The following is a 12,933-nucleotide window of genomic DNA, read 5'->3' on the forward strand; positions in this document are numbered from 1 at the left end:
GTAAATGACAAGATGAGGACTTGGATACTACTTTCGATAAGTGTATGTGTTTGTAGTCATAGGTTGATCATAAATTTATTAAGGAACACAAATATTCTGTTTGTGAAACTCGTTGGTGTGGGTCAGGTAAGTGTGTTGTATGATCTCTGGTCCAACGTAATTCTACCTGGTAGGTTACGTGCAGAATGGCTGCTGTCAGTTGTTTTTGGTGACGAGCAGGGTTATGATGCCACCGTGCATTCTGCTACAGAGTAAATTAAGATGCTTAGACTTTTTAACTAGAGTTAGGGAGACGATTTTTCACATCTCCGATCGTTCCTACAATCCGCGTTGTTGATAATAAACGTATGACGTGGAGTGATGTCTATGGTTATGCCAGCGACAGTGGAGGAACGAGATGCAGAACGAAATAGACGTGGCTCGAAAGAAACGCTTATTTGGAATATGCATTTATATTGTCGGGAAATATGTTTTATTTTGTTGTTAATAATTACTGCATATGCGTCATTACACAATGCGTAAGTGACCATCAAGACTTGTTCAAATAGCTGTTTTATGTTTTTAAAGTGTATTTTATGTTGGCAGCATAATTAATGACACCTAGAATGACTTATTTAGGTCTTGACTTTAATAGTTTATTTGTATTTCAGGCCTCCAAAGGTTTCGAAAAGTCCATCGCCTATACCCTTCTTTCCTAGAACATCTTTGGTTGCAGACTTTTACCGTGGACAACTCAGCCAAGCATTTGAACGAGTGTCTGAGTGTGATGTTTCATTTGTTATGTACTACGCTCCATGGGATGCAGAAAGTCAAGCTACAAGAATGCAGTTTAAGATTGTAGCACAGTATTACTACAAACAGGTCATTGTAAAGCCTTTATTTTGATTAGATTGTAATGTTTGCAGATGTCATATTCTCTTGGCTCTGTATCTGTTTATTTCACAAACTGAATTTTCAATAAGAGCATCGGGGCATTATTTAGTAAGTGTACAAAGCTCCTTAACTTTCATAAAAAGAAATCTGTTTTTTGTCATCAGACCCTATATTTTTCCAATTATCAACATTTTCTGCTTTCTGCACATTGTTACATGACTTGATTTCTCATTTTCTGTGCCCATCATCTTATCGTCCCAGTTCCAAAATATCCAAATGACTATGTCAGTACCCACAGATTTATCTAGTGAATATCTCTTCAGCTTCCAACAGAAGTCATAGGAAATAAGCTGGTTATGATTTTCAGCTGTTTGCTGCCAGTGAACATTGTTGTACATTGATGTGTATAATTTCAGTTGTTTGTTTAAAGACTTTTCCAAATAGCAGCATATACAAATTCGAGCAAGCATGTTATTACTGATGTCTGACATTGACACAGAGAACATGTAGCAATTACATGTTGACATCTGATGTCAGAGTTAAGTATGCGATATCAGCAGTACATTAATTTTCACCTGGAAATGGTTAATACAAAAATATGAGTTGTGATTTCCTGGGTCATGACGTGTTATTTAGATGATTAGCAACAATTCAGTTGTCTCGAAGGTGCTTCAAAATGTCAGTAACCACCTGCATGACTGCCGTGGTGTCATAACCCAGAGGAACAATTGGAATTTTTTCTGTTGATTATAATCTTCTGGGTTATGATACCATGTAATGTTGTGGGTGGTAAGTAATATTTCAGAGGAATGTGTCACCTTCATCTTCACAGTTGAAGTGTTATGTGTAATATCAGTTCCACAACTCGCACATCTGCTAAGTGTGTCACTATATTATGTTTCAGGTGTACTTTGCAGCCATCAATTGCTGGCAACCTCACAGTGAGTGTCGTCAGAAGTTTTCCAGAATACAGCAGTTTCCGGTGTTAATTGTGTACATACAACATAATAAGGGAGTCCAGTACAAAGGAATCAGAGAAGCTGCTCATATGATTCGTTTCCTGCAGTATGTGCTGCGTCCTCTTGAACGCATCACAAGTCTTTCTGATGTCATGACACTCATGAGTGTATATGATGTTAGTACTCACCTCTGCCCATTATTTATCATGAAATGCAAGTGCATGTTCTTGGTTAAAAGCATGCAAGATTTTGGAAGTTGGCTGTGCTTCTGTCGTTATGTGAAAGTTGTCTGTTAGGTCCATTGGGTAAAGCGAATCTCAGCCTCAAGGGACCAAACAGATTATTGCGTTTGTGTGTCGTATTGTTGTGTTATATGTAGAGCTAGATTGTTCATTATGTGTATTCACTGTTATAGTTCATCACAACATATAGCGTGAAACATCAAATATCAAAGGTTACCATGTTTTGAAATCTGTTGACATCATCACCCCATTTTACACATACGAAGGGTACTTTTTATGTAAAAGTATAAAAACTTAAAGAACATGAAAGTTATATTAAAAATTACTAATTATATACTTCAGTTGTTATTACAGATATGTTGAAAGGCTTGAGCTCTTTTTTTAAATTTTTAAACGTAATTTTGCTTTTATACATGTTTTGCATCTTCCTATCAGTCGTACTTGTATGAAGTGATGTCAGCACTGATTTTATTTATCTGTTCAGTAAGTGTGATAATGCTCATCATTGACAGTTCATTTCTTAATTTTCAGCTGTATTAATTTGTATTGGTATGAATTAGGTTAGAAATGAAAAATGTGAAAGGGTTGCTATATCTTTTTATCTTGACTGTATTTTTTAGAATATTTTTTTTGTATACCTAAACATTTTTGTGTAATCTTATATTTGTGGGTATAAAGGTGTTGAACCCATGACTCTCACTAGACACCTCCGTACATATTCTTTCGTAATGTCCGTTGACCACCGTCCTTTCTCTATGTTATTTTCTTCAACAGGCTGTAGTTGTTGGATGTTTTAATTTTGCTGGGAGCATTGGCAGTCCTGGTTATTATTCCTTCTATGCAGCAGCCCTGAAGTTCCTCGAGAGAGATCCTCACCGAGAAGTTGGCTTTGCTGTTGTTACCAGTATGAAGACGTGTGCTGAGTTGTGGATTGATTGGTCGCCAACATTGAGAATTTACATGTGGAATGAGACGCTGGTATGTGACAATTTGTTGTGAGAGTTCATTTTGAAATTGATGTCCAGCTGTGTGAAGAAGAATACAGTTTAAAATAACAATCTTATTGATGACTTTATAACTTTTGTGTGTCAACACTATATAGCCCAATCCACTGAAATAGCAGTGTTAAATAAACAACAAACTACAATTACTACCAGAACTTTTGTCCAAAACGTTTATATATCTACTCTTTTTTTAAGTTATGTAAAAATTGTGCAGCCTTCATGTTGAGTGACATTTCATGTTTTCCAGTTTTGGACCAAAATCAAATTTAATTTCATTGATAAATGTTAATAAGCGCACATATAATACTGGATTTTACAATAATTTGGTTATCTGGAGGATAATTATTTCATGCAGACAGATGATTGTGAAGAATGAAGTACAGAAGCTGTATTATTACAGATTATTACAGCAGTGCTTGCATAGTGTAGTTAGTGAGCACCTTCATATTGGTATTCTTATGTAGAGACAGGCACTTAACAGCACTTAATTTGATTCCGCAACATGATGCTCCAGTATAATCTTATGGGCTACTACATAACCTATATGACGTAAAAAAGTTAAGAATCAGTTTGATACCAGTCTCCAGTGGCACCCATCAAAGAATGATGATGTTAAACTAAATACACTTTCTTGTCCTTAGGTTTTTGCAGCTGGAGTTAAATGTATAACTTTGAATTTTGGTGGTAAGCTGTGTTGAGTTTTATAAACAGAAAATATTTAGTGTCCAACGCAACTTATCCCCAAAAGGTGAAGTTTACTTTACATACAGTTTGTAACATCATTGCAGCAATACCCCCATCAAGCAGAGTTCACTTCTGATGTGTTGGTACAGTGGATCTCTGCAAATACTCATCAGGTTTCAGCATGGGTGACTCCACCAGGTGTGAAGAGTCTTACTCTTGCACCGTATGTAGACAGAGGATCGGTGCTTATCCTTTTCACCCCAAGAAACCCCTTGCAAGACAAGAACTACAACTACAACATGGTGAGTGTTTCCTGCAGACCGCATACTGAGGGCCAGTTTTGAAGGGAAGCAAGAAAGCTATGGTGACCAGTGTCACTTAGAAATGTACCATAATTCATCAGCGAACATTTAGCTCAGATTTTCTTAACTGACTTTGTTTAGAATCAGGAAAATGATTTTAAAAGGCAAGTTATGTAGTAACAGAATTTTCGTCTTCATTTATATCACTGACATTTCAGAAGTGCCTGTTGCCTCCATCATCAGGGTGACTCAACACCCTCATGAGTCTCAGAGCCCAGCGTCCCCGAAGACAGTCATCTTCATTTTACGTGGCAGTGAAGTGACATAGCGGCGGGTGATAACATTTGTTTTGTGTTTGCAGCTGAGAGAAGTTGGACTAGAATATTACAACTGTAATATAAACCCATGGGTCTCTAATCTTGCCAGTCACCTTGCTAATGAACGAGCAGGTAATATTCTGAGGAGTTATATTTATAAACCCCTATGATTAGAAACCATAACCGACCTCCCGATGTCCCACCAGATGCACTTCCTGAGGGGCCCCCCCCCCCCCTCTTACCTTTCTCTCCCTCTCTCACACTCGCCCACGTGCTCCTATTGGTCCACTCACACGCCTGCTTCCATTGGCTCGGGGCAGGCTACTCTATTCACAGTCCGGCTCCTATAAACCTAGCCCCACACACCCTATTGGCATATTCATCGCCCTGATGACGGAGGCAGTATGACCTCTGAAACGTTGGTTAAGATCGACCAGACTACACAGCGCCACAACCCGGAAGACAGAAATCTTCATACTCACCGCTGTGAAAACCTCAAATCTTACAAACCATAAGTAGTTTTAGCTAAAGCATATCATGTTTAGAAGAATGGAAGGTTTTTTCAAATCTAAGATGACACTACTGAGAAACATGTTTCCATAAAAAATTAATTTTACATATTAATTTCACATATTTAGTATAAACATGCAAAAACTAATAAATATTGAGTAAAGTTTTCTTCTTTGTGATCATTATCCAGTTTCACCAATCTGTGATTAAAACTTGTATGTAATTGACGCACTGAATACTGATTATTCAAATTCTTGTTTTTCTTTTCTTTCAGTTAGATCATAGATATATTTGTTTTTATTCATGATGATTAAGTTTCACTGTCAATGTGTGGCTGGTTTTCTTACACATTTTGATGGCAGGTGATGGTAATGGTAATAATTTTTCCTTCACAGAATTATTTAATATAGGTAATCTGTCCCTATTTTTCAGAAATGAAGAAGAAATACTCTGAAATTGAAGCTGAATGTGTATTCTGGAAAGAACACAACAGATCAGAGCAAGATATTCATCCCATTCACTTGGATGGAGAACTGTGGATGAATGAAAGTTGTCACAGTAGACATGTTCGGAGGAAGCTGTGTAGCGCGTGTGAAAGGCACAGCGCACAGCTATGTGGAGAACCAGAAGGTGATGCCCGCATGGATGAAAATGATTCGAACAAGTGTAAGAAAGAAGAGATTGTCTCTTCCAGTAACCACATGGATTTTGGACCATTCACCAAATTACAGCACGAATATTATGTCTGTTCTAAACACTCGCACTCTGTCAGTAGGTAAGTGCAAGTGTAATAGGGAAATGGGAACTGGAACATGCACTAATTTGGATTGCCCTGTGAAACGTTTATCTGGGGATAAGATTTTCATACTGTAAATCAAGGAATGTTCGCCACGGTGGTCTAGCGGTCAGAACACTAGCCTTGTAAGCCTGGGGTCCCGGGTTCAATTCCCGGTGGTGCTCAAATTTATAACTTGTGTTGGGCAAGGCCGTGGTCTAGGCAACACGGAGTTTTCCTCCGTGGCATCCCAACAATTACTCCATTCACACACAGAAGAAGGCAATGGCAAACCACTTCTGGATCATCTGCCAAGAACGTATATGAACAGGTCCCAGTCCGAGAAAAGGATGGAAGGATCCTGTTCATATGGACCTGTCGTCAGACAGAACACTACAAATAAAATAAAATCAAGGAATATGTGGGGGCTGTGGGAAAGTGACACTCGAAAGCTACTTAACATTGTTTAGTAAAAAACCTGGATGTTCTGGATAGAACATGTAGAGCCTACTTTGATATTACACAGATTTATTGTCATTCTGGTAATGTAAATTTTTTTCTCACAGTGAAATGCAATGCAACCTATGAGTTGGCATTCTGGACTTAGGTGCAGACTGTCATATGATCAAATTCCACTAATGTCTGTTGTGATGTTCATGATCCATTCACATGATCTTCTGCACATGAATTTAGTACACCAATGCCACGGAGATAACTCACATTATATTTTATTGCTATGGATATGCATTACTTAAAAGAAGAAATTAATAACACATGATTTGTGATGTTAGAAATGAAAGTTGTTTAAGTAAGATAACAGATATTTTTATTTTATGAATAATTTTTCTTAAATTTAACAAGCTAGAGACATTTAGATGTACATACCAGGCTATGTACTGCATGTATTGAATACTTTGATACATTAAAACATTGCCCTCTGTTTGAGAGTTATTACCTACAGGAATTTAAGAAGTAAAAATGTCACTGAATGTATAGGTCCAGGTCTGAATGTAGCTCAACCTGGGGCCCAGCTGATAGGCTTTCTGTTTTCTCCTCTTTTAACCTGAAGATAGAAGCACAATCCAGCTACCAAATCATTATTTTATAATTTAAGATGATTAACTAAGTCCAAAAGAACAAATTTACGTATATTGTTGGAAATACTTATATAAAAAGCTGTCAAACATGTTCTGTATCGTGCTAGATTGCAGACATCAATGTTGACTGGAATGGGGGATGAGCGTTCATCAGCTGCCCTGCAGGAGGCAGCTTTACTGGATAGGTGCCGTCGGTTTCGTAGAGCACGGCATATTCATCATCCAGTATTTCCACATCCTGCATACCATCGCAAGTCCCCAAGAAACTTCACTGGTCTGGCCTGTCACACCAACAAAACATTGTCTCTCATTGCTATGGATTCACTACAGTTCCACCATTTTGCTGAGGGTCTCGGTGTCGATGTGATGGCAAGGCATGATAAGACTGCTGTTGTTATCTTCAATGTTGTTGTAAGTAGGGTATTTATTTAAGTACAAACAGTTTATATATCAGTGTTTATTTGGTTAAAGTTTAGAAAGACATTAGGTTTTACCACCTTATTCTGTGGAGACATCCAGAATCTCCAAGACCTAAGAGTCATGAACGTCAAAATCAAAGGTTAAGCTGTGCTGATCTGCTTTTTGGTATCAAAGTAATTATCCTTTATGTATGTTTCTTCAAAACAGATTTTTAGACGAGCATTAAATCTTCACCTTTAGGAATGATTATGGTATTGCATTTGTTGGAAACCAAATAAATCTGGAGGACACATTGGTTTCCTTGTGTGATGGCAGAAGGCAAGTACTTTTAAAGTGAAAACACACTAGAAATTAGTGAGGATATATTTGTATAAATATTCTCCCCTTAAGGATCAGTCCATTTGTTTAACTATCTGCTCTTTAAGGGTTATAACTTACCTACATTATATTTGACATCCTTTTAAAAATGTATTGAAATTTGGTGTTCTAGCAAGAAAGCAGTTACACCCTCAATGCAGAGTTCAACAAGGGAGCTGTGTTGGAGTTCATAAAAAACTACACTGATGGCGTTTTGAACAGGTTGCTGCGGTCAAGTAGCATTCTGCCACGTGGTGCACTCAACCACTACCCTAAGCAGGACGTGGAAGACTGCCAGCGACAGGGTGTGCTCTGTGTCACGGAGCTCAACTCCAACAGCTTCCATCGCACTGTCATGGCTCAGAACGTGGCAAGTGCTGAAAATTGTAATTTTTAATCAGAGAATTGTATTGTGTAATGTATGGCACTAGGTGTCCAGTTACAGAAGAAAAATATGACAGTGTCCATAAAAATGATGGAGGGTTTTTGTTGCATATTAGTGACAAATTAGGTAGGTTCCTGCAAATGTTGATCTCAAAAAGTTACAACATTAAAGTAAGCACACATGGAACTAAACTTTAAAAGAATGTTTGCAGCAGCTTCTCAATTTGCAAGATTTTCCACTATGAACACTTGCGTTAACATTGAAATTTCATTCTGTGAAATTCATTAATATTTGTCAGTTTGGATTCAAACAGAGATTTTTGAAGAATGTTTTAAAACCTTCATTGTCTTCCATATTTAAGATCACATTAAGTTGACCACAATCCAACTGCAGCAAGATTCTGTATGTACATGTATAAAACTAATCATTTCCTGTTTTGTTCTAGGCAGTGGTACTTTTGTACCATTCCCCATATTGCACTTTCTGCCACATCATTTCCCACATCTACCTCACAGTAGCAAGATACTTCCGTGCCGTCCAGCACATCATATTCACGCGCATTGATGGTGAAAACAATGATTTGCCATGGGAGTTCACTATGCACCATTATCCCACTATTCTTTTCTTCCCAGCTCACAGGTATGTTATAGTCAATGTAAACTTTGGCCCATTGGCTGCTGAATGTAAACGTGTTTGAAAAAGTGTAAAATGGAAATATTCTCCACTGAGTGCACATTATGTGAAAAATTTTGTCGTTACTGTGTATTTTTAAGTCCCTGTCATTAGTAATGCATAAATAGAACATAATTCATGAAGTTGTTTAACCCAGAATTTCACATTATTTTTAACGCACTAACTGAAGCTTCAAGAATCATGCACTCCATGTATATAATATTGATTTGGGCATCACTCTTTTTTATTGTTTAAAATCCCGTAAAAAGTACATATTCTTCTAATTTTATTCTAGTAAAGCTGAAGAGAATATATACACTCACACACATGTGCGCGTGCGCATACAAACCCCCCTCCCCATGCAATTGCGAATGGCCATACTTTGTGCGTGCATCATGTGTAGTGTGTATATTATCTGATAGGACCAGGAAAGTTCGTGTGGAACACTTCATAACATGTTCCTTGTGCATGGCATGCAGTTGTTTTATTTAAAGGTGATTTCCATTAGTATACTGCAGTCATTTTCATTGACAAATGCAAGTTCTTCAACAGCAAACTTCAGATAATTTATATGGCCAATGATAGATGGCAGGAACCTTCACACATAAGGGCAAAAAATCATAGTGGAATTGGATGTTTAGTTAGACTCAGTGTGTTGGACTGGAAACAGTTAATAGGTCTTTAGCTTGAACACTTATCAGAGAGAGTGTGTTTATTAGTTTCATGTTTCTCTTTGTGTGTACAGGAAATCAGAGAGCCATGTTTTTCCACGGCACTATCCATTAACAGTTTCAAATTTGGTAAAATTTGTATTGGCAAATCTGGATCCAGAAGAAAGGTGTTTTTGGGGAATGGTGGGCTTATGTGCTGGTTGGGGCAAACAGCAGAATGTTGATGCAGCAAGAGACTGCATCGCTCGTGTGCGACGCGAGTGTCTGACTGCTATTGCTAGCACACTGAAGCAGTACAGGTCAACTAAATTAAGTTGGCATGTCTTGAAGGTGTCATCTTCATTGAACTCTTCTCAACTACATTTTTATCGTACTGCCACTCATAAACAGCTGAAATGCATTGTATGTAGACTTCAGCATCTGAAGGAAGTTCACCTTATCCTAGGCTCAATAGATAGGCTTCAAGAAGACAGCATTGAATACATTGCTATACAAGAAATTTACAAAAAATATCAGAACAGTGTTAAAAAATTAGACTTTTATACAGAGGTGGCGGTTACTCGTGTGAGAGATTCTGTACCACATGTTACATCTACTAAAGATGAATTGTGATGAATATTTTTTTTAATATTCATAATTTTCTTACAGACCGTGAAGCAACACTGTAACCCTTGACAGTTTGATATGTATTTTAGATCTACTGTCGGTAATATAGTTTGTTCTGTGGTTCAATTAGAGAATCCAAAGTGCTTCGAGAAATTTTACACCTTTTTCACCTGTTGTTTATCAGATTATGAAAGGAGTATGACAATCAGTAGTATCAGAGATTGTCTTTTGTAATACTTTGTTAACTGATGAATTAATAGGTTAGGTTTTCGAGTTAACACATCGTTCAGTTTAACACGTACAGGATAGCCCTCTGAATTATCTGCATGAAGAATTTTCCTAAATTCTTGCTGAACTGGGCTTAGTGAAACTTGAGTATGTAAACTGTCTGTAAAAATGTTATGAAAAAAACAAGTCAGTTTGTCAATAGGGATGTGGAGTATATTCAGTCCTGATTTAATGATAAATCCATAAATAATATTGTAGTACCAAAGTGAAGGAATGTAACAAATAACTGTTTTACAATTGTTGAGAAAGGGCAAAACGTTTAAGAATGAAAATAACAGAAGTTATCATTGATATTTGTCCATTTAATTATCTGTCTTATGAAGTGACCCTGTAAATTAAAGAAAGGTTATAAGTTAATTTGTAGCAAAGTGGACATAAGATTCACCTGCTATTGAACTTATGATGTAAATAAAAGTTGGAATGGTTTCTCAGATCCTGATCTAAACATTATAAACCCTCCAATAAAAGAAAAGAAAAGACTGCAGACCCAGAATTTTATACTTTGTTATTTGGAGGTTATGCTGTATATAAAGTACCATCTTGTATCTCCTCAGGACCCAAAATTTCTTATGCTGAGGTATTTTTAATTTTTTGTTTATAACTCTTCTACCTATCATATTAAATATATTATTACACATTTTATTCATTTTTCAAGTCTATAAAATCATATATATCTTTGCTTTCAGTTTACATCAATATCTCATTGAAAAAGTTCATGGTTTGCTTGTGGATATATTTCATATGTCTGTACGGACTGTTAACTCTGAGAAACCAATAGAACACCTTCAAAGGTTATATTTTATTTTCTAATCGCATGCACAATAAGAGCTGCATGAATCTCATAAAACACCTTTTGAAAATATTGGCAATACATTTTTTAACCTTGTTGGGGCATTTTTATTAATTTTTATGTGTATTCATTTGAACCAGAACTTTTCATAACGCTCTGATTCACTGAACAACAAAGTATCACATAAGGACAGTCTGTGGCAGAAACTATCAGAAAACATTTGTTATTGAATCTAAAAAAATTCTGTCATCTGAACAGGAATACTGATTGCTCCATGGGATGATTTATTATATGACAGATGCATGAACAGTGCATAATTTCAGTGTGTGTTATATGTCAGAATAGTGAAGAAAGCCTGTATTTTTATAATCAATCCATTATGCATTCCATCACCTGCTAAGTAGGTCCACTTCAGTTGTTTTTGGGATGCTTCATTACTATGGAAACTGTGATATGTAACAATATTATAAATTATATATTGTGTTAATATTTTGTATATAATGTACGTACATCTTAAGTTACAACTGTGTATGGCATTGGATAAATATTTGTATGTTATAATGTATTGGAAGTGTAAGATTTGGTATCACCTGTTATGGCTGTCAGTGAAAATGAATATCAGAAATTTTCTCTCCATATTGGAAACATCTGAGGTGCATGTTGCATTGTACAAAATGTGCTTGATTGTAAACCGAGGCATTTGGGCATTTTTGTGGCTTTGTAAAAATATCACAGCTGATGATGTTTCAGTGATCATTGTCTGAATTGAACAAAGTTTGATTTGAGGTTCTTATGGCATTGAGCACAAAAATGACTGATTGTCTTTTCAGTTGTAGCACTGTGTAGTCTGGTAGAAGTTTTGAGGTACTTGCTGCCTCCATCCTCAGTGCCATGATGGTAGAGGCAGCAAGGACCTTTATCAGACTACGTGGTGCAACAACCCAGAAAACAGCCATCTCTGAACAAAGTTTGTTTCTGTCTTCCTACAGAGTTTCTCAGTTTCAGTGGATTTTAAAACAAGGCAGACTAATTGCTTCTGTTCCAAGAATGATCAGATTTATATTAAAAGTGATAAAATGAATTTGCCAAATGTTGATTATCCTTTTATGGTGCAGGTAAAAGTTTTGCCATCAGTGGTAAAAAATATAAATTGTATTTGACAAAAGTTGACATCAGCTGCACTAATCATTAATCTCTGCATGAAAATAAACATAAATCATGTGGATTTATTTGTATATATAGGGTCTTGGGAGACTGACATTAAAAGGGTTACCATGACTAAATGCTGAATACATAGTATATACTGCAGATGTTACAGATTCATCTACTGCCTGGTTTGTCAAATCATGGAAGCTGTGGAATGGTGGATACAGATTTAGTTCTGATTGATTATCATCAGTTGTGAATTTACTGTGAAGCATCAAGTTTACTGGACATTGACAAAAAAAGGAGCATGTTTTATATTTACAGACACAGAACTCTGATAAAGACTGCAACATAGGAATCAGAGTGTAAGATGTTGGTTAAAATGATGTTTTGATATAAAATGGTAAGTAGTAATACAGACTTCAAGATAATCTTACTATAACCAATATATTAGTCTTTAATTTATCCTAAATTAATGGGAGTTGGTATATAATTATATTTTCATACTTGTACTCTTTTTGCCCACTAAAGTTGTGTTATTTTTTTGTGTGGCACATGTGCTAAAGATCTAAAAAAATTACAAACAATATGGAAAAATAAGACAGGCTTCACAATTACCCCAAGCATGATGAGAAAGGGAATTAATCTTTGTTTTGATTTCCAAATCTGATTCTAAGTCCATTATCATGAGTCAGAGTTCTTAGAGATAAGGATTAATGGAAACATTATACAAGATCATTTTATGAGGAAGTGTGAGTGTTCTGTCTTTTAATAATAAAATTGGGAAGTATTTGTATGTAATGCTGTGTAGTCTTATAGAGGGTTATCAACATTG

The 12,933-nt window shown here is 36.3% G+C and overlaps 1 protein-coding gene across 2 annotated transcripts; it reads left to right on the forward strand.

Annotated features, from left to right (window-relative positions):
* Positions 1-19: 19 nt before the first annotated feature.
* LOC110841372 (thioredoxin domain-containing protein 11) lies at positions 20-12,899 on the forward strand. 2 transcript variants are annotated; one of them, XM_087359585.1, is made up of 11 exons: positions 20-126; positions 651-861; positions 1,778-2,008; positions 2,849-3,052; positions 3,867-4,064; positions 4,426-4,513; positions 5,324-5,666; positions 6,871-7,174; positions 7,674-7,914; positions 8,375-8,564; positions 9,343-12,899. In XM_087359585.1, exons 2-11 carry the CDS (start codon positions 781-783, stop codon positions 9,878-9,880), a joined length of 2,418 nt encoding a protein of 805 aa, XP_087215711.1. In that variant the 5' UTR covers positions 20-126; positions 651-780; the 3' UTR covers positions 9,881-12,899. The 2 variants fall into 2 exon arrangements, with proteins under 2 accessions (XP_087215711.1, XP_087215710.1); XM_087359584.1 differs by lacking the exon at positions 20-126 and adding an exon at positions 193-518.
* The last annotated feature ends 34 nt before the right edge of the window (positions 12,900-12,933 follow it).

The sequence above is a fragment of the Zootermopsis nevadensis genome, unplaced genomic scaffold (genome assembly GCF_977971745.1).
Source record: "Zootermopsis nevadensis isolate Lab colony 2312 unplaced genomic scaffold, Znev_1.0 Znev_ptg000032l, whole genome shotgun sequence".
In the NCBI taxonomy this organism is placed as follows: Eukaryota; Metazoa; Arthropoda; class Insecta; order Blattodea; family Termopsidae; genus Zootermopsis; species Zootermopsis nevadensis.

Excerpts from the sequence above, each read along its gene's own strand:
- LOC110841372 (XM_087359584.1), top strand. The coding sequence starts at position 361 with ATGTCTATGGTTATGCCAGCGACAGTGGAGGAACGAGATGCAGAACGA. Across the intron at positions 2,009-2,848 it reads CACTCATGAGTGTATATGAT|GCTGTAGTTGTTGGATGTTT; the intron begins GTTAGTACTCAC and ends TTTCTTCAACAG. Across the intron at positions 5,667-6,870 it reads CACTCGCACTCTGTCAGTAG|ATTGCAGACATCAATGTTGA; the intron begins GTAAGTGCAAGT and ends GTATCGTGCTAG.